Consider the following 23,216-nt stretch of genomic DNA (forward strand, 5'->3'; position numbering starts at 1 on the left):
GGACAACATCTATTTTTCATCCCCCTAAATGTTAAGGGTGGACCACCCCTAAATTTTTTATTTATTTTTTAGACAAAAAATTTTGTTTTTATTTTTTTATGATACAGCATACCAAAATACATACAGCCCTAAATTTTCACCCCTCTACGATCAACCTTTATTTTTTAGTTGTTAATACTTACACACTTACAATAAGTTAGTTTTTTTTTCTATACTAGAAATTCCCTAGAAATCTTATATATGGCAAAACAACGTTTGCCGGGTCAGTTAGTAATATATGAATCTACAGTGGTTTTTACGGATGTTCCGGTATAACTAAACCATGCATCCGATTGACTCTAAACTTGTTATCCATGTAGAAAACACATGTACTTAATGGATATACTAATATTTATATGAGTGTTGGACTCCCTACACCAGTTGCGGGGGCGTTAATGATGAGAATCTTTGTGGGGGTGAGAAATAATAATGTTAATTTTAAATGCCCAGCGAAGCGGACGGGTACAGCTAGTTAGTTGTTAAAGCGAGTTGTCCTTGTTAATTTATTTGCGGGAAATATGGATTACCCGCTGTTGTGTTTATCTTGGGTTTATTTACCTGTTCCTTGTGCGCCCGCACGCGGTATGCAGCGGCTTGGCTCTGCTCCTGGCATTGCTGAAGTCCATGGGCGACGGTAACCACTTAACATCAGGTGGGTCGTACGCTCGTCTGCCTACAAAGGCAACAAAAAAAAAACTTGCGAACTGCCCGGCGACGAACACCGTTTGTGACGTTAGCAGCCCCAGAAAGAAGAGAATGCTTGTGGAGTGAAGGGGACGGTGTCAGTTTGTAGAACCGATCGGTACGTAGGTGCCGTGAAGTTCATGCTTCGGTCCTAATAACCGTAAGGTTGGTGGGACCATGGGAGGTGGTGGGAAAATGTTCCTTGTGCGTGTCCTCGAAAGTATAATTTCAAACTACGTTAAACATTTTCGGCTCTATTTTCAAAATCTTGATATCTCCGATAGGCAGTCGGAAAAAACATACAAAATATGGTAAACGTCTTAATAGATGACGTGAGACCTTACAAATTATATCTCAAGGTGGGTGGCGCATTTATGTTGTAGATGTCTAAGGGCTCCAGTAACCACTGAACACCAGGTGAACTGTGAGCTCGTCCACCCATATAAGCTATAAAAAAAAAGATAATGTTAATGATTAACAATTAAATGTAGTTTAATCAAATCCAATAATGTTAGCCAAACTCAATGCTATGGATGTTATCGGGTTATATTTATATTATATTATAGTTTTTGTTTATAAGAGACATACGGTAAGGTTCGTTTATATTAACTACAAATGACGTCACTGTTAGTGAAGTTGCTTTGAGATGAGTCTTGAAAAAGAAGCGCGCTAATAAAAAAAAGAAAAAAAAAGTAGAATACCTAAATCAAACTTATTACGGTGTTTTAAATTCGAATTTTACTTTACACGCTAAAATACGATTCATGCGCTATGATAGAAACTGAAGACTTGTTCAAACAATTCTACATATATTCTTTTGAATTTATAACCATCTATTTATTATATTTTACGATCGGAGAAGAATATAATATTATCTCCGATATACAATAACACTTCGCACGTTTTTGTTACCGTCTGTTGAATTGCGAAATGTCTACATTTTTTCCTGTATTTTATTTTTCCTACCTATTCTGGTGACCTCAAGGGGTCATACTAGATTCACCGAGCGAGTAGGTGAGCTCACGGGGCTCAAACCTGACGTCGTTGCTAACACTAGCCCTAGCCAGAGCAGTGCTTCCCAGAATCTACCACCGGATCGGAAATGCGACCCACTGAAAAGGCCCGGTGAGAAACTCAGTGCCCTGTGTCGGTGGGTTAATTTACTCGTCGAGCCCTTCGCAAGCGACGGGTTCGACGAGGACGATGACCGATGCTTGAGATACCTAAAAGCGCCGTTAGTGGATCGGGAGGATCCGAAATGACTTTTTTTTCGTTGGTAGCTATTATAGCTACTTTCTGGTAGGTAAGCTCACGGGTGACCTGAGATAGTTTGCTAATACTCCACTAGCCCTAACAAGAGCACTGCTTCACTGAAACTACCCCAGTATCGGAATCGCGACCCACTGAGAAGATCCGGCTACATGTCTTCTATATCGTTCCCTCACTGCTGAGGATCGCGACCACATGTGATGTTCCTCCACTGTGTTCGATCATGGGTGGCATAGACCAGACTACCACCAAGTGCTTCTCTTAGTAGATCTGACCATCTGGCTGGTGTTCTGCCCACGGCGCGCTTGCCCTCTATGCGACTCGCAATTATGAGCCTCTCTAATTCATGTCTGGGAGACCGCATGATGTGTCCGAAGAAGCTCATAACACGTTCCCGGTAGATGGCAGAAAGCCTTTTTCGGATGTTTAGCTGCCTTAAAATGGTTTCGTTAGTTCTCATGGCAGTCCACTGTATTCGTATCATCCTTCGCCACACCCTCATTTCAAAGGCCGTTCGATCTTTTTGCCATCGCGGCTTTTCATGCACCATGTCTCCGCTCCGTAGAGGAATATGGGGAAGACCAGTGCCCACACCAAGCGCACTTTGGTTTTGTAAAATTAGGAAAAATATAACTATCCTCACAATAAATCCAACAAAGATAATTATCCTCCTACGGTAGCATCAGCTAAGCAAGGCCGATTAAAGTCCGCAGTGTGAACCTAGATGATCGCGCTAGAACGTTATCGATGTGTGCAGCAACCGACCTGTTGCATGTTGCATCTTAGTAACACTAGATGGCGCCGTTTATCTTTTGATCCAACTATGCTTCTTGTTCTTTTTTTAAGTGTGGCAATTAGCTTCTTGCGATGTCATTGTTGTCATGTCGAATACCTAAAAAAGTCTTCAGTTATTAAATAAATACGTACCTATTCTGTTTTATGAAAAATGGAATGAAGCGAAATGGGATAATGTAGTTGATTAATTAGAAACTTGGATTCAATGGAATGAAATTAATTTAAAGAAGATGAGATGTGATAAATAAAAAAGTGCAATCCTCATCATTTGCAATTTATTTTATTACGTGTACTGGGTTTCTGATGTGAAAATAGAAGTGTCAGGATATTGTCATTTACAGTATTTGTGTTTCGGTAGCGTCTCCTATACATTGATTATTTTTAAGTAATGACCTTTTTTTTAAGCGCTCACTTATCACGTCACCATTGGGTTTTTACTTGGTCGCTCGATCCATCGTGGATTCCCATTTACGTCATGTCCTCCTTTTCGAACCCCACGGGGGTCCACAACGGGAGTTGACCTAGACAATAAAATCTGGTCTTTCCAAGCAAATCTGAACTTATATTTTAGTAGATTTTCAAGGAACCATTAAAAGTACTCCTTAAAACATAAATATAATAATATGTAGATTTGATTGGTAAAACGCGTTAATTACGTCCGTGTTTGTGTTCCAAATATTTAATTCAGGTTATTATCTATTTTGCCCTTGCGTGTTTTTGTGACTTGGATCAATGTCGTATCGATAACACCTGACGCCTCGCTACGGATGTCGGCTGAACTTTGAACTCGCCTCCCGTACCTTGATTCTTGTATCCGGATTGTTATCATGAAAAACCTTAGTGTTATTTCACTACATATATCGCCGAACGCCTTTTATAACCAGTCTGGTGTTCATTACCAAAGCACATAGATATCGGAGCGTGTAATGCCGCGACCTACTTAGAGACATCAAATTTTTGTCAGAGCTTCAAACCGAAACGCAAAGATTGCTTCACATTAGATACGTCGGGATTTGGGAGTCGTTGTGGCCTAAAGGATAAGACGTTCGGTGCATTGTATCTAGTATCGGTGTTTGAATCTCGCTGGCAAGTATCAATTTTTCTAATGAAATACGTACTTACCTAATATTCACGATTGACTTCTACGGTGAAGGAATAACATCGTGTAGTAAAAATCAAACCCGAAAAATTATAATTTGCGTAATTAAGTACTGTAGGACCTCTTGTGAGTGCGCACAGGTAGGTACCACCACCCCGCCTATTTCTGCCCTGAAGCAGTAATGCGTTTCGGTTTGAAGGGTGAGGCAGCCGTTGTAACTATACTGAAACCTTGGAACTTATATGCCAAGGTAGGTGGCGGCATATACGTTGTAGATGTCTATGAGCTCCAGTAACCACTTAACACCAGGTGGGCCGTGAGCTTGTCCATCCACCTAAGCAATAAAAAAAAACATGATGGTGGTAATAACAATATACAATAATACATATTATAATCTAAAAATAAAAATATTTGAAGGCGTTTAATCAGGTGATCCCAACGTTCTGTTTTAGTTATCTGTCGTCACAATGGTAAACAAACTTGTGATGTTGATTATTTATATACAAAAGCGTAACCGGTGTGTGAGGCCTTTATTTTCTACATTGGGGAATTCAGTTTACGGATGCCCGGTCCAAGGGGATCCGGATATCCGTATTCGTCCGGATCGGATTATGTCGGACTAGAAGACGAATACTGACTAAACTCCATAGATCATTCTCGAATGGAAAGCAGAACACGAGTCCAAGGTAGATAGAGAATCTCATGGTCAACACTACAGCTAGTCGCGCGGGAGTTATGTAATCTGACATATTTTTCTAAATGATTAAAAACGGTTTTGTTGGATACATTGGATAAATTTTGTAAGTTTGTTGCAAATGAAGTTTCCTCCCGATCCACTAACGGTGCTTCTAGGTACTTCAAGCACCGGTCACCGTTCTCGTCGAACCGTTCGCTTACGACGAAGGGCTCGACGAGTAAATTAACTCTCAGACACAGCCCACTGAGTTTCTCGCCGGATCTTCTCAGTGGGTCGCGTTTCCGATCCGGTGGTAGATTCTGCGAAGCACGGCTCTTGCTAGGGTTCGTGCTAGCAACGTCGTCAGGTTTGAGCCCCGTGAGCTCACCTACTAATTATGGTTACGCTGGAATAGCCTCTCTAGGCTACCAGCTTAGGTAGGATAAAAAAAAGCAAATGAAGTTATAGTCTTACTACCTATTTTACCCATTCATTATTATACTGCTTTACTTCATTCCCGAATCAGACAACATTTAAACCGAGCCACAACGTAATGAACTCAAAAGCAAGTATTTCTGTCGCAGATTTCAAAGCTCCCACCGCATTTGGTCTAAAGCCAATAATAATCGAATTGGTGCGATGACCTTCTATTAAAAGAATTCGTGCACTCAATTAGATAAGACTGATAGTATAAACAATTAGTGTCAGCTATGATGGTAGATCCATACGGGCTTACAACACGCATCTATTAGTAATTCCTTCATCCGAAACTATGAATACGTTCTCCACCCAAAAAAAAATTATCATAGCAAATAAACTATTGTATTGCGATAAAAATGGATAGTTGGATATCATTTTCCACCATTGCCGATGTTGCAACGGGCAAACGATGAATTAGAACATGGGTATCTGAAACAAAAATGTCAAGATTTTACATTTCTTGTTGAAGACTAAAAATAAATTCATTTTTTAGTCGAATTTCAATATATTCAAATTTTTTTTTTCAATAATTTCCTCTGAATCAGTCGGTAACTTATCCGAGAAATAGATGATCGGCGCGCCTGGTAGTTTTCCTTCTTGGTCTTGACGCAGACACTCCGAGTCTCGGGAAAACAAAAATCGCTAATCCTGATTATCCTAGTAAGGATAACGGATCAAACTGTTTAAAATATTGAATTATCATCGGTACTTAATAAGTATGCCAAATTTCGAGTTAATCCGACGTTTTGAAGGGGGTCAAAATCATGTTCAGAGATTCCGTTACATACTAACATAGGTACGTATGAAGCTAATAAAACCGTATTAATAAGGGTTATACTACTTTAGACACTGAAAATTATTTGCTGATAATAAGGTAAGGTTGGTGGCCAACGCTACTCCTAAACCTTCGCGTCTTTACCCACCAAAGATCATCATAGTAAAGTATGACGCGAAAAATTTCTACTGTAAAACTAAGATTGTAAAATTTGATTGTCTGGGGAGAATTATATGCAAGAGCACTGTTCTGAGGAATAGTTCGAGACGATCCCTTCATCTTTTTACCTCAGCATCACCCCGCCACTAATGATATGTGAGAAGAGTCCTCAACAGTAGTGGTGGCTGTGGTCCTGGCATTGGGTTTTGGCCTGGGTTTTGACGAAGGACCTTGACAATTAGGTGAGCCGTATACTGGTCTACATAAAACGGCAAGAAAAAACTTAACACGTGGCATAATTGGTTCTGTAAAAGTATTGTATTATACTTCATTCTCCCGCATTCAAAATCATATACAGATTTCTTTTTGGCTATATTTTGATTGTTTAGTCTAGTTTAAAATAACAACGGCGCCAAAGAAGTTTTCGCTTCGAAATTAAAAACGAATGTTTATAAACTCGATTTTATCAAAGACTTGTTCCGTCCTTATGGTCCTGATGTCTGGATTGTGGTGTGATGCAATAATCACGTGCATACGAACGTCGGTAGGGCCGGAGTCATGGTGTCGGCTGCGGCTGACAATCAAATAGCAATCGTATTAGATTCGCGATCGTGTTGTTGGTGTCCTTGCTAAGTTTCCCTTGAAACTTCTTCATTCACCTTTGAATAAATGAGTGAACTCTTTTTATTTATACACGTCATAGTGGCGCCATTCTCGACTTGTGATTTTGAAACATATTTCATTTATCATCATCATTCACAATATTTTATTTTACACCGATATCTTTTCCTACAAATTTATTACCAGCTTCACCGCCACCTTACGTATTCGCAATTTGTGCAGGTTCAATTTAACATCAAGAACTTTGAATTCACCATTAATTAACTTTTAAATACAATTATTTTATTTAATAAATAAATAAAATTGACTATTGATACTGATTATGCTGTTATATTGTTAAGTTAATAGCTAAACATACTCTCGCGTTTTGGAAGCTTTGTCCTAACAATGTGGGAACCAAGCGACCCTACCTCTAGGAAATTAACGATTTCCGCTCTCACGGAGACCGCGCCTCGTCGCGTCCGTATCCAGTGGCTAAAGCTTAGAACAACAGTATCGTTGACTCAACGCGCTTTCTCTGTCGACCTCGCCTCAGCGCAAACGCCCGAGGTCTCACGATCGTATGTGGGTTGCCGGTTCGTAACCACCGAATGTTTTGATCGCTTCGCTGTTGCAATTTGTTATATGAACGAGAACTTTATTGGTACTTTAGTGTGTATTTTTTTTGAGTTTTTGCAAATACTTTTATGGCTTAATTGTGCCGTCATTTATTGTCATTAATCAGTTACGACGTTTCGGATACGTGACAGGTCACGAACGTCTGACAGTAAAAAAAAGCGAGATTGAGCGCTTTGAGCGCGAACCGTCGATAGATCGACTGTCTATTGAATATAAAGTACGGAGCGTCGGAATACCGAATTTGCGCAGTTTCATTATAGGTATTACGGTAGGCAGCGGCTTGGCTCTACCCCTGGCATTGCTGAAGTCCATGGGCGACGGTAGGCACTCACCATCAGGTGGGCCGTATGCTCGTCTGCCTACCAGGGTAATAAAAATAAATAAATAAGAATCGATTGTTTTTTTGTATTTTTTTTTAATTTGAAGTTTTTTATAAGTTGCTTTTTATCAAAAATACTTTGGTAATTTCAACAAAATATGTGAAAATAAGCTGAACTGTAAATGAATTAAACTCTATAATATGTAGCTTTAATTATTTGTATGTATATAGAGCTCGCGGATAATTTGCTTTCGATATTTAAAAGTATCGTGTCGTGGTAGAACTCATGAGCTCACGTAGAAACAATTCAGACAAGCCGTCTTGTCCACATCCAACCACACCTTCTGAATGTAAGATCGCGCGTGTTACTCAATCGAAACACATGTTGTCGCTGTACAAAAAGGGCTTTATCGTATTTCAAGAAATTCGCGTGCTTAGTGCGTGTTTCTTAACGTTCTCGATAGCGTAAAAGTTAACTCAAATTTGTATGCAGTTGAAACAGCGCCCCTAGCGGTAAACCTAGGCAAGCGTTTTAACTCTTACAAATTTGAGTTAACTTTTACGCCATCGAGAACGTTAAAAAACTCGCATTAAGTGCGCTTAGTATTATCCATACGTTTAATGTGTGATGTAAATATAAAGTTTCTTTATAAAACCGAATGATAACAATGCAACATCACCTTTCGATTAGGACGTGTTGCGAAACAGATAAACTTCTACGGTGTGGCGCTTCATATAAATAAAATATAGAAATGCTTATCTGGTTGTTAAGAATTAATTTAATGTTTACATTTCATCCCGGTACGAATACGTGCTGCAAATGACAGTGACATTGACGTCACACACGAAACAAACGCGATCGCAGTCCGCCATTGTATATAGTTAAATTAGTACCTAATCAACGGATATCTGGAGTGCTCTGAGGAATTGTTTGAGGTGATACCGTCATCTCGTTTTTACCATCGCACCGCCCGCCACCGGAGTAGAGTTCATCCATATTACCTGGAGCCACTGCGTTCATTCACAGTGTGTTCCCAGAGGTCTTTATTTCCACGTACCATCCGGCTTTGGACATAATAATATGTGTATTATCTATGGCTTTGGAATGAGCTCCCCTCCGCGGTGCTTCCCGAGCGCTATGATATGCCCTTCTTTACACGAGGCTTGTAGAGAGTACTTAATGGTAGGCAGCGGCTTCATCCCTGGCATTGGTGAAGTCCATGGGCGACAAGAACAACTTACCATCGGGTAGGCCGTCTGCCTACAAGCGCAATAAAAAAAACTGTATACATAAAGGGTTATATCGATGGTAAAGATAAACAATAAGGGAGCAAAGACCGGACGCGTATTAAACAATAACTAGAGGTCCCGCAGTAGTCGAAATTCGACTATAATTAATTGGAATTGTAAGTTTCTACACTATTATGATTGCATTTAATACTTCTATAATCAGAAATTTCGCCAAGACTACACTATAAAAAATATTAACAGACAAACAATATTTAATCTATTCAAAATTTAACAACATACGTCAAGAACAAAAGTTTGACAATAAATAGTATGCATGCGTGTGTGCGTCAAATACATGGTATGTAGTGTGTGTAATGTTTTCTTTATTGATTTATTGTATCTTTTATGCATTATTTAAAAAAAATAGCATTGTGCACTTCTTCTCTATGTTCTCTATAAGGGTGGAAAATTTCATACTCCTGTATAATTTATACGGTAGCCATAAACAATATTGAAATGAACTCCTCTGTTCGAATAATTCCACTTATTATGTTACCGATGACGCAAATACAAATACGCTCCGACCTTCTTTTGTTAATGTAATCGAACAATCATACTTTGAAATATAAAAAATAATATACAATTCAAATCATTCGTTTTTGTACGTTTTCGACGAAGACCTCAATGCATCAGCATAATCCGAGAGGCGAAAGGCTATCTTATAGCTTTAAACGAGCAATTCTTTTATATATATAATAATAATAATAATAAATATATATAATCTGAAACCCGGAAACGGCTCCAATGATTTTCATAAAATTTATTATACAGGGGATTTCGGGGGCGATAAATCGATCTAGCTACGATTTATTTTCAGAAAATGTTGTTTTATTCGTGTTTTCAATAATCAACTCTTCCCGACATCTATTGGCAAATAATAACACAATTTTTTTTTATTGACTTGTAATAGCAATAGCTGCACAAGTTCAAATATGAATGGAGTAAACTTAATTTAATTTCAATTAAAAAAATCGAATTGTTTAATTACAAAGATGAATGTCGCGTATTAAGCGAAATATCTCTTAAACCAAACAGCCTTTCATCGCTCGATATGATTTCATGTTTTACGTAGAGCGTCTTATCACAGCCTCCGGTCACCGTCCTCGGCGAACCCGTCGCTTGCGACGAAAGGCTCGACGATTAAATTAACCCATAGACACGGCCCACTGAGTTTCTCGCCGGATCTTCTCAGTGGGTCGCGTTTCCGATCGGGTGGTAGATTCTGAAAAGCACTGCTCTTGCTAGGGCCAGTATTAACACACTCTCGGTTTGAGCCCCGTGAGCTCACTTACACGTCAAGGCGAAGCTGAAATAGCCTCAATGCTATCAGCATAGGTAGGAAAAAAATCACAACCCACTGAGTTTCTTGTCGGATCTTCTCGAGATCTTCTCAGTGAGTCGCGTTTCCGATCCGCTGGTAGATTTTGCGAAGCACTTCTCTTGCTAGGGCCAGTGTTAGCACCACTCCGGTTTGAGCCCCGTGAGCTCACCTACACGCTAGTGTGAAGCCGAAATAGCCTCTCAAGGCTATCGGCATAGGTAGGAAAAAAAAACAGGGTCCCATCGGACCTTATTACTCTGTTGTTAATTCGGATATATGGTGGACACCTAGTAATACCGGGCATTATTCCCGATGCACACTGATATTGATGAAATATCGAATTGACAATAAATAATCGACGATAAACCGCATACGTTCATCTGGCTCTAAGCTAAGATACCCCTACCACGGAAACCAGAGATATGATATGCGTACACATAAATTTTAATCTACTATTGTTTATCATTATCGATAACCATAAAACATGTATGGTTATCGATAAAAGCATTACCATTGGTTAATGTTTGTAGCTATTGTTTGTTATAAAGAATGTTTTATAGATTTGACCTTTTATTAATCATCTACATCCTGTAGTTAAATTTCGTTCTATCGAGTGATAAGTGGTAGCGCGGGAGTTAGATCCGTCGGCTCAAGTGTTCATTGCGTGCTGTAAAATAATCGAGTATTCGAAACGCCATTCTCTCGGAGATTTGTACCGTATATTCCGTGGGGGATTTCTTGAGATGATACCGTTTTATGTTCGCTGCAGCCTTTTTCACCTTCACCACCTTTACTGGTGGTAGGACCTCTTGTGAGTCCGCACGGGTAGGTACCATCGCCCTGCCTTTGTCTGCCGTGAAGCAGTAATACGTTTCAGTTTGAAGGGTGGGGCAGCCGTTGCGACTATACTGAGACCTTATAACTTATATCTCATGGTGGGTGGCGTATTTACATCGTAGATGTCTATGGGCTCCAGTAACCGCTTAACATCAGGTGGGCTGTGTGCTCGTCCACCCATCTAAGCAATAAAATAAAAAGCCTTGTAACTTCGAACTAAGTTCGATTCCAGAAATCGTTCTTGCCGCGTTCCGATAAACGAAGGCTTGAAGAGGGAGGGTCTTTAGTCGCAGCGATTTGACATTATCGTAATTCCGATTGGGCCTCAGGTGGGACGATAGATTGGCTGCCTTTGTGAGCAATACAATAAATCTAATTCCGACGGCTACAGTGGATCTGTTGTTCTAAAACAATTACTTTAGAATTGATAATGCTCCAATGAAAATATTGATAAATTTTACTCTTATTACTCTCATCCAGTGTTTCACTAAATATACTTTCTTACTATTTTCTATTTTTATACTATTGTATAAATTCTAACGAAAAAAAATTGTGATGATGTCATAGTTCTTAATTTATGTAATTAATGACGTAATCTGTCAGTGTCAAATGTCAAAAAACTGTCGAATGACCCAATTGACACTTGGATTCTACCGTGGTTCTAAGAGGTAACGAATAAAAAAAACGTTATCAATAGGCATAGCATTACAAAAACTTGGAATAAACTGCTGCTTTATCATTGGGCCAAACCCCGCAGTAAATCTGCAGCAATGAAATCATCTGCTCTGAGGAAAATTACGTGTGCGCGAGTAGCATAGTGGCTGTAATTAAGGGCTTCGTCTTTATCCTTGTGTTGCTTTCGAGTTTAAATCGAAAGCAACGCATGCCGCTACCCCGAACCCGCGCTTCCGCGAAGCCATGTCGCGAGTCAACAGAGTTCAATACGTAATGCATTACGTGCAAAGTAAAAGAAATCTACATATTAATACGTGAAGCAAAAACTTTGTATCCCTTTTTACGAAAATTGCGCGGACAGAGGAGTATGAAATTTTCCATACTTATAGAGAATATAGAGAAGAAATGCACAATGATAATTTTTTTTAAAATAATGCATAAAGCAATAAATCAATAAAGAAAACATTGCACACACTACATACCATGTGTTTGACGCACACACGCATGCATACTATTTATTATCAAACTTTTGTTATTGACGTCTGCGGTCAAATTGAGAATAGATTAAATATTGTTTGTCTTTGTTAATTTTTTTTTTATAGTGTAGTCTTGGCGAAATATGGTGTTAAGTGATTACGCAGCTACAACATAAATGCCGCTATCACCTACCTTGAGACAAGAGTTCTAAGCTTTCAGTTGTAGCAGTACCCGCCATTCAAACCGAAACGCATTACCGCTTCACGGCAGAAATAGGCAGGGCGGTGGTACCTACCCGTGGGGACTCACAAGACGTCCTACCGTCATTTAGTACGCAAATTGTAATTTTGCGGGTTTGATTTTTATTACACGATGTTATTCCTTAACCGTGGAAGTAAATCGTGAACATTTGTTATGTACATATTTCATTAGCAAAATTGGTACTTACCCACCTACCTACCTACCTGATTCAAACACCGATTAATACAAATGCACCAGGCGTCTTATCCTTTTGAATATTACTTTTAAACATAGAAATATAAAATTAGAAATAATCACTTTTAAACGTTAAGATATGGAATAGCATCGCAATGAACTAAAAATCCCTTTTAAGTAATTTTTTGAAAAAATAACATTAAAACATAAAAAGGTTTAATTAATATCTCTAAATAAGGTTTCCGTGTTCCGTTCGTTTGCTCACAATTCTAGTAGTTTCTAGAATAAGCGTTGCTCGTAAACAAAAAAACAAGTATGAAACAATGATTTTATTTGAATATCAAAATATGATAAATAAAATAAATTACCATTGTTATTATACATATTTAAATTTTGCTTCGTCAATTACATCCGTATCTAACGTATTGTTTAACGAAGCTTGAACACCTGTGTATAGTCAAATGAGATAAAACATATATATTTTTTGTATTGCCACATTTAACCGAGGTTTTGTGATCCGAAGTTTTGAAAAATCATTTATATACACAATATTAATATGCTTTAATGTTTTAGCATTCTGAAATACCGATAGGCGATAAGCGAGCTTTATGTACCAATAAAACGAGTCATGAACTTTGCTATGTTGAGTGAGCAAAAGTAATGTACTGTTAGAAGAAAAGAAAAAAGTTGGATCACAAATTTGAAGTTCTTTTTTTATTTTTTTCATTTTTTTCCACCTATGCTGATAGCCTGAGAGCTATTTCAGCTTCAACCATCGCCATATCCATATTAAAATACGGGTCGAATGTTTTCGTATGAAGTTTTCATGAGTCAAAATTGTTTTGCAATTATAATATGGCGATGTCGTTCGGTTCATTGTGACGCGTGGTTTATCAAAATGTACCAGTCAAAACATATCATAGCTTAAGTCGCGTCCATAACTATAGATCACAATAGTATTGTTTCGAGCAATGATTAGCCCTCCTTGGAAACTCTTACGCATTGACAGGCTTTATTAAAAACGAAGTTTACGGGCAAAAATAATTAGGTTAGTACTTTTTATCATGCCCGAAGATTGTTACCATCAATTGATAAAAATTAGGTTACATGGTAAAAAGATAAATTGCGTTCGAAATAATGAAACAAAAAGAGACGATTTTATTTATTTATTTAACTTTGTGGTCAAAATTACAGTGGCGAACATAATTCCTAAGGCATTACTTATCAGTCAAGCAAGGGTAGTGTAGAGACCGCTATGGAAGGTGCATTTCTTTTTGAGAAAAAGAAGGAACAAAATATATTTCGTGTGTATTTTGTATATGATTTTTGTTTTGTTTTAAATAAAATAATTATCACAGCCCTCTCTATACAACCTTTGGTTGACTGGTAGAGAACGCCTTAGGCATTATGTCCGCCGCTATACTCATGTGAATAAAGTCTTCTTCTTCTTTTTCTCCACTTTATCCCACTCACTCCTCTCTCTCTCATAACGTCATTCACACACTCCATCCATATCTTCTTCGGTTGACCTCTTCCCCTTCTAACATTTCCATACATCTCCTAGTCACATGCATCTTCTCTCATGTGAATAAAGTATAAGAAATAAATAATAATATACTGCGTGGTTTAGCTCATTAAAAAAAATCTATCTGTATGATTAATGCGAGCTATTTTACTGTTTGTATTTGTTTAATAATGTAATTAGTGCCAACCTATTCGCGTTTGAATCTGGCCTTGTGCACCGCGCTGTGTCTTTAGTTCAGCTATTTACAATTTGACGTTGAATTTGACCTTTTGGCCAGATATTATAATGAGCGGTCCGCCTATAAAGTAGTTTATTTCTGACGGTCAAAGACAAATTTTCTTGAATTAATTAAATAGAAGAGAACATGCTTTATTGGATATCGAAGTTAGTGAGGTTTTGTGAGAGAAACTGATACCTCAACTGTTACTGGAGCACATAGACATTTACAACGTAAATGCGCCACCCACCTTGAGATATAAATTCTAAGGTCTCAAGTATAGTTACAACGTTTGCCCCACCCTTAAAACCGAAACGTATTACTGCTTCACGACAGAAATAGGCAGGGTGGTGGTACCTACCCGCGCGGACTCACAAGAGGTCCTACCACCAGTAAAAAACTTCACTTCGCTTAAGACTTATCTACGCCAAAAAATCTGATACATTTTTTACTACGTGTTATCAATACGTAACGCGTAAAGAATGCCAATAATCCATTAAACGAATCGATTTTAGAAGATACCGTACAAGCGTCAGAGTTTGGAATTCAAATCTTATACCACACTATTTTAAGGTTGAATTGAGAATGGGTAAGTCGCACTATGGGGAACAAGTTTGGTAGAATATCCGTTTTAATTCACGTTGAATATGTTTTGTTTCAATATTACTACTACAATCTATATCTATACTAATATTATAAAGAGGAAAGATTTGTTTGTTTGTTTGTTTCGCATAGGCTCCGAAACTACTGGACCGATTTGAAAAATTCTTTTTCCATTAGAAGCCGACATTGTCCCTGATGAACATAGGCTACTTTTTTTTAATTTTTTTTAATTTTTTTTTTTTGGTTTCCTGTTTGTTTTAATGTTTCCGAAGCGAAGCGAGGGCGGGTCGCTAGTAACTTAGAGGTGGGTGGCGCATTTACGTTGTAAATGTCTATGGGCTCCAGTGACCACTTAACATCAGGTGGGCTGTGAGCTCGTCCATCCATCTAAGCAATAAAAAAAAAAAAAAAAAAAAACTTAATAAACTGAAAATGAGGCCGTCAGCGCAAAAGAATCTTAATCCACAATTTTTCATATTCTTGCTTAAATGTGTTTTGCAATTTATTTAAAAGATAATAAATATATTTTGGTGCAAAGCCGGCTTATCCCTAGTTTCGCCCTTAGATAACAAGATGGCTTCGTAAACATTACTTTTGCGCGCATTGTTTTTTCCTACGAAGCAGTTTAAAAGTATATTCTAACCTCATTATCTCCAGACGGTAAGCTATGGAAACAAACAAAATCTTTCAAATAGATATTATTAACAACGTTATCGTTAAAGATTATTTAATACATAATTATTCTACATATTATTATATTACGTAACATCAGTGTGTTAAGGGAATTATTCGAAGTAAACTAATTTAAAGAGAAGCTGATTTGAAAGTAGCTGTTAACAAAAATAGTGGTCAATAATAAGTATGTGACTAGGTCGCCCAGGTGAAGTTTACACCAATCTAGTTTTTCGTGTGGACGTTAGTTCATAGGACCTGAGAAATAGTTTCGACTGTAATCTTTTGTTATAGAACGAGGTACAATTCGCCATAAAACAGATTCTATCTACTATATCAAGCTGCTACATCAAAGACTTGTATTTTTTTGCTTAAATGGGTGGACGATCTCACAGCCCACCTATTGTTCAGTGGTTGCTGGAACCCATACACATCTACAACATAAATGCGCCACCCACCTTGAGATACGAGTTCTAAGGTCTCGAGGAAATAGGCAAGGTGGTGATACCTACCCGCGCGGACCAGTAATTACGCAAATTATAATTTTGCGGGTTTGATTTTTATTACACGCTGTTATTCCTTCACCGTGGAAGTCATTCGTAGACATTTGTTAAGTACTTTTGCATATTTAAAAGAATGTTCGTTTGTAATTAGCATTAGCAATTATTTAGCATTTTCTATTAATATTTCAACAAAACAGTAATCTAATGTACATTTTAATTCAATTAGTATATATTATATTAGGACAACTTTTTTAATTGTTTTGTTGTTTGGATCCGGTTTTGTCTGGACACTGCAAACTGTTTACAGTATCGTTTGTTTTATAAAATCAATTTATGGATCGATTGATTGATACGCGTACTGTATTTAAACTATAGTTTCCTTCACGAAGACAAACTTAAGCACTATAAAATTCTATGTTTCTCGTCCAAACTATTTTCCTGTTCGAATTCGCTTTGGTGTAACGCCCATGTATTTCTTGTGCAGAATGCTAAAGTGCGTCATTAGTAAACACGAAACATTGCACAAATAGATTACGTGGTTATTCAATCAAAATCCAATTAATGTTGTAATGATGGTCATTATATTAGTTCAGTCATTATGTATTCCGTTCTGGGTTTTTATATATTTATTGTTCTGCTCCTTAGACTCCCGTATAGCTTCTTTAAACGAGGCTTGTAGGGAGTATTAAGCGGTAGACAGCGGCTTGGCTCTGCCCTGGCATTATTGAAGTCCGTGGGCGACGGTATCCACTCACCATAACATGGGCCATGTACTCGTCTGCCTACACGGGCAATAAAATAAAATACCTCATACCTCCAACACGTCTAAAAGAGTCGCGTTGATAAGTTTGCGCCGTGCTCTGACCAAAGACACGAACGAATCAGCCCGCTGAGTTTCTCGCCCAGATCATCCATCCGCCAAAATCAAAGTTAGTTACATCCCCAAAAAAAAAAACCAAGACCAAAGATAAGGTCACCACCAAAAATAAGGTCAGGACCAAAGATAAGACTCACTGTCTGTGAGTTCTTATAATTGTTTAATCTAGAAAATGGATCGCTGACCCTGCTAAAGGAATTACAAGGAAAATTACATTTTATATTGTATCACTCGCCGACTGCACCATTTCGATCTCCCATAGATTTTTTATTGGATGATTAGTGGATTTGTGCATCAACAAAACCCAGCCCACTGAGTTTCTCGCCGGATCTTCTCAGTGGGTCGCGTTTCCGATCCGGTGGTAGATTCTGCGAAGAACTGCTCTTGCTAGGGTCAGTGTTAGCATCACTCCGGTTTGAGCCCCGTGAGCTCACCTACTAGTTAAGGTTACGCTGAAATAGCGTAAAAAAAAAACATAATTTTTAAAATGTTTTTGAAACGTGTCTTTTAATGCACAAGGATGGTCGCTGTTCTACTGCAAGGTTTTGCAAATGCCCGAACGGCAATAATATAGGTTGGAGTCAGTTAAATTAATCGCTCAATCATGAAAATATTTCTTTAGGTCCATCAACTTTCGGAGAAGAAAAGTTTTATTTACTTTTTACCGTTAAAGCTATTTACAGAGTTGCAGGGTGCACGGCCGATAATATTTGTTACAAAATACTACGTTAATAGAATGTTGGACTATTTTAGATGCGACAATCACGTTGTTACCCCGTGACTAAAGAAAAGTTTTATTTACTTTTTACCGTTAAAGCTATTTACAGAGTTGCGGGGTGCACGCCCGATAATATTTGTTACAAAATACTACGTTAATAGAATGTTGGACTATTTTAGATGCGACAATCACGTTTTTACCCCGTGACTATTATGTAAAGGCGCGTATTGCTAAACGGCTCACGGTTTTGGCAGCGGCTACTAAAATTTTGGCTTGATGCCTCGATAAGATACATTGATAGGGGTTATCATCTGATAAACAAAGGTTTGGATGCGTTTCATCAGTACGATGGTTATAGTTTTTCTAATCTTAGATTAGTAAAATGTAGGTCTGTTTTAGCTAATCGTTATTAATGTCACAATTGCCGTTAACTTTTAGTATGCCAAACTAATTCTGATTACATATAAATCAACAAGAGAAAGTGTCGAAATAGCGACCTCCCGATACTTGCGTTCAATTGCTGGACTATTATCGGGTTTTATTACCAATCGGTCTTATCGAAAGAAAAGGAAAAAAAAACCAGTAGGTAGGTATGCAATTATTCGGAGTTCAATAACCCATTCACAGTTTGATAAACAGTTAGGTAACTATGTATCTTTTGTAGTCTTTATTGAGTTTTAAACTAGGTATATTTCGTGGTATCGATTTGTGTCAGCATTTATTACTTCGGTGATACTAAACATGACAATGTATATTCATTCCTTTTTTTATTACCAAACGTTACCTCGTTTCACTTCATAAAGTTAATGACTTAGTTAATTATCGTGAAATGAGAAATGCTTGTTTAACTTGTTCAAATGTTTCTATGTAGTTTGTTATTAGTGTACACTTTTGGCTGACGTAATTTTAGGATCATACCAATGCCATATATTTTTCAATACAGTAACATCCGTTCATAACCGATCAATGAACAATTATAAATGACGTATCTCTTTATCCACTCGACATTGGGGGAATAAATGTCCGTGGTTATTTCCATAATAATGGAAACACTTGAATAATAAAAAATACTTTAATTTGGTTTGACCATTACATAAACCGATATTTTTGTACGTTCTGTGTAGTCAAAGTTGTATTAGATTAGGCATACAACAGTGATGTGTTGTTGATAAAAAAAACAGTGACCTCTTTATCGTTATGACGAAAGGGGCCATAACTAACGAAGGCATTTTTCATGCCATGGTTATTTAACACGAGTTGCTAAAATACAACTGGCCCTTTTTAATTGTCTCTGTAGACAGACGAGGGACATGTTGGTGAGTGTTGGTTCATGGACGTCAGAAATTCTCGAGGCACAGACAAGCCGCTAACAGCTAAAAACTCTTCCAATTAAATATGAAGAACATGCGCTCAGAATCACCGTAAACGTCTTAAGATTTTTTTTTTTTTTTTTACATCACCGGATTTCCGCCAGCATTTTATGACCGATAGACCGGGCATGTCGTAATTAAACCGATTAAAATCCCCTATCTCTCAATAACCAGGCTCAGACCAGACAAATTCACCCGAGACGGGCTGGTGGCAAAGTTACCGACGCATGTCTCCCCGCCATCCGTAGAATTCTATTCACATTTACTCAGCACAAAAGTTACTATATAATGGCCTTATTTAGACGTACCCAGTTTCTAAGCCGCTTTTTTTGATCGTAATCTGTTCATTAATATCCATGTATTAACTTGAAATATAAGGAATAAGTTCAGAATTTTTTGAATAGTAATATTAAAAAAAAAACCTTAAGTTATTAGTTGCCGGTATGTGAAATAGTGAACTTATTGTTAATTCTCTTGCTAGGGCAGATGTTAGCAAAGTTGCCAGGTTAATTCCCGTGAACTAAACCATACTAGCATAACCCCTCGAGGTTACTAGCACTAGATAGGCAAAAAATAATAATGTTGATTCATATTGTCATCAAAGAACTAGATCGTAGAACAATATTTTTGTAATACTTGGTACGAATACGTGGTTTATTCTAATGAATTAATTCTACAGACGACCTTATTTATTGAGGTCATTCTCGTTTTCTCCCCTTTGTTTTAAATTGAAGGTTTTTGTAGTTAATTTCGTTATTACGTGCGTATAAGTGCTGATTCAATAATTGCTCTTTAAGTTTCTTTAGGTCAAATGCTGTGTGCTGGAATACTTTCCTTATTATGGCAGCTACTTTTGAGATATATTATATAATGATTTTAACGAACAAATGATTTTATAATCATTATGCTCTTAAAAACCGTCAACGTAAAGGATATATTTTACTATTTTTTTCTTCTGTCCAGTCGACATGAGGTTTTACTAGTGGTAGGACCTCTTGTGAGTCCGCGCGGGTAGGTACCACCACCTTGCATATTTCTGCAGTGAAGCAGTAATGCGTTTCGGTTTGAAGGGTGAGGCAGCCGTTGTAACTATACTTAGACCTTAGAACTTATCTCAAGGTGGGTGGCGCATTTACGTCGTAGATGTCTATGGGCTCCGGTAACCACTTAACACCAGGTGGGCTGTGAGCTCGTCCAACCATCTAAGCAATAAAATAAATAAAAAAAGGGTGAGATGTCTCAATTGTAGCCTATAGTTGTTTCATCATTACACTCCTAAATAGTTTATCAACAGAAATTTTAATAAGAGGCAGTTGTATGTGAAATGCAATAATTAAATTGTTAATTGTGTATTTAATAATTAATCTTTCCTAATTGTTTACAGTTATTTGGTGTCGGGTGACGCGGACGGGAAATGCTACATTTGGGATTGGAAGACGACGAAGCTTTATAAGAAGTGGAAAGCTCACGACGGAGTTTGCATAACCTCACTGTGGCACCCACATGAGCCCAGCAAGCTGCTTACCGCGGGCTGGGACGGCGCCATCAAATACTGGGACTGAATAAAACAATCAAAACCATTGCCATGCATTTAATTTTTTTTTCCCTAACCATCAACCATAATAATTCAAATAAATAAAAATTTCGCTAGTTCAAGGTCAAGGTCAAGGTCTAGGCGACTTGCATCGGGTATTTGAGGGGCTCCTCGTAGCCGATGTCCACCTTGTACTCCATGCTGCATTCGCGGCAAGTGCCGTTTATCATAAACTCACTGAAGCGTATGTTATTCTCATGGAATGATTCAATGAGTGCCGTGATCAGGTTGTCTATCATTTCGGGCGTGTGGTAGGGGCCCGGCGCGAACCGCAGCCGCTCATCGCCGCGCGCCACCGTGGGATAGTTGATAGCCTGCACGTAGTGGCCCCTCTTCATTAGAGATTCGGCAACGAGGGCCACTTTATCGGCCCCTTTGATAGGAACGGGCACTATGTGACTCACGGATGGTAACTGTGGCAAACCGGCCACGAGCAATGACAGTTTCAAATAGCGCACTATGGCCTGGTGCTTAGCTCGTAGATTCCGTCCTTCTTCACTAGCTAAAAGCCTTATAGCTGCCAGGGAGCCAGCCAGAACCGGTGGCGGTAATGCTGTAGTAAAAATGAAACCCGGTGCTAGAGACCTTATAGTGTCCACCAGGAGGGAGGAACCTGCGATATATCCTCCGACATTACCATAAGCCTTTCCCAGTGTCCCCGATACAATGTCTATTTTGTCTTGCAAACCTCTCTCTTCTCCTATACCCGCACCATGTTTTCCATACAAGCCAACAGCATGCACTTCATCAACAAAAGTTAAAGCTCCATAATCATGTGCTATATTGCACATTTCTTCTAAAGGACATATAGCACCACTCATGGAATGAACAGTTTCAAATACAACTAGCTTTGGTACACCTTTGGGAGAGTCGGCCAATAACTTCCGTAGGTGGTTTGGATCGTTGTGCCTGAAGATATGCTTAGGGGCTCGGCTGTTCCGGATTCCTTGTATCATAGAAGCATGATTTCCTGCATCCGAGTAAACTATGCAATCAGGCAGTATTTTTGCTAATGTAGATAAAGTAGCGTCGTTAGCTACAAAGCAAGAACTAAATATTAATGCTGCAGGCTTCTTATGCAGTTTTGCAATTTCTCCTTCAAGCTTCTCAGTCATCTGGGAGTTTCCAGCAATATTCCTTGTACCACCTGCTCCTGTTCCATAGGATTTGATAGCGTTGACAGCAGCATCCTGCACAGTTGGGTGACGGGACATCCCTAAGTAATCATTGGCACACCAGACAGTTACTCTACGATTTTCAGGCCCCTCCAGGGCTTTCGGATATACTCCATCAGCAGCCAAACGAGACACCTTTCTAAAAACGCGATAGGAGTAGTCCCTTTTTTTAGCGTTGATCTGGTCGTGGAAAAAGTTCTCGTAGTGGTACGGAGTCGCAGGTTCCGCGATGTCCTCGGTCATTTCCTTAGGAGCTTCCGAAATGATAGAGTTTTGCTGAATGAAGGGGCATTTGGTTTCGTCATTTCCCAAAGAACGAAATCCACGAGATATAATCGGGCAATAATTTCCGTACTGCTTCATCAGGGTCGCACCATAATTTTTCACGAACGCTTGGTTCAACGATCCCAAAAACGGACAAGGCATTTTACGATTTTTATGTAATCGATGACACAAAACACTTATGAAACTTGTTGAAGTTGGAAATAATTTATTTAAGGATAACTAAACGTTGGCTCTCACTGTAGCCGAACGTTCCACTGTGGTCTGTGACCGATCAACTGGGAGCTCAGCTGACAGCGACTTTCATTTATAAAGTTTGTGTCGTCATATCGATTTGAACGTACTTTTGCTGAGCTCCCGCAGTCATACACACTACAAAATTTATTTTGATTTGATTTCGTAAGCTTAGTGTTGCCAAATAGCTAATGTCATTTGGAATTAAATATCAACAATATTGAACGATTTAATTGTATCAAAAGTATATTAAGAAGAAATTTATTTAATAATTGCATTACTTTTATCCATGATAATTCTTAACTTGTTTTGTAATTCAGTAAAATTTAGTTTTAGTTGTAATTTATGAAACTTAAATTCACAATCGACTAAATAGATTTTGATGCTGAATGAAGTTTTGACAGTATAGCTTTATTTTTCCAACTGGAAAAGCAAAGGTGTAGTACCATACAGTCTAATTTCATATATATATTTATGCATTTTCACAAATACTAAACAGTTAATAAATCATCGTTAGTACACATTTAAACCTGAAGAAATATTAAATAGACAAAAAAACCAAATCATACAAGTTCACTCTTCGTGCTCTCGCCAAAAAGTCCTGTCAATTCAGTCTTAATGCATAGATAATACACAATATTTCTAATGCCGGCCACTCACATGCGGGCAAATATTCGTACATTGTACGAATGTTTGCGCTCATGTGAAGGGCCGTCAAACATTCATTCGCAAACTTAGCAGCTGTGCAAATGGGTTCGCATACTCAATTTGCGAACCCGTTTGCGCTTCCTCCTACACTTGTTTACGAATGTCTCACGAATTTCTCCTCCTTTTTAATTCGTCAATAGAACATTGAAAAGAAAAAGATTTTTGAATT

At 38.2% G+C, this 23,216-nt stretch overlaps 2 protein-coding genes across 2 annotated transcripts in view; one reads left to right on the forward strand and one right to left on the reverse strand.

Annotated features, from left to right (window-relative positions):
- LOC101738430 (pre-mRNA-processing factor 17) overlaps positions 1-20,636 on the forward strand; it is a 34,722-nt gene extending 14,086 nt beyond the window's left edge. The window contains exon 11 of the mRNA XM_004922859.4: positions 20,439-20,636. Coding sequence (XP_004922916.1) covers positions 20,439-20,616 — 178 coding nt within the window. The 3' untranslated portion in view covers positions 20,617-20,636. The remainder of the gene's footprint in view (positions 1-20,438) is intronic.
- LOC101738292 (5-aminolevulinate synthase, non-specific, mitochondrial) lies at positions 20,631-22,756 on the reverse strand. The gene has a single exon (XM_004922858.3). It carries the CDS (start codon positions 22,247-22,249, stop codon positions 20,726-20,728), a length of 1,524 nt encoding a protein of 507 aa, XP_004922915.1. The 5' UTR covers positions 22,250-22,756; the 3' UTR covers positions 20,631-20,725.
- Positions 22,757-23,216: the final 460 nt, after the last annotated feature.

This window comes from Bombyx mori, chromosome 9 (assembly GCF_030269925.1).
Source record: "Bombyx mori chromosome 9, ASM3026992v2".
Lineage (NCBI taxonomy): Eukaryota > Metazoa > Arthropoda > Insecta > Lepidoptera > Bombycidae > Bombyx > Bombyx mori.

Excerpts from the sequence above, each read along its gene's own strand:
- LOC101738292 (XM_004922858.3), bottom strand. The coding sequence starts at position 22,249 with ATGCCTTGTCCGTTTTTGGGATCGTTGAACCAAGCGTTCGTGAAAAAT.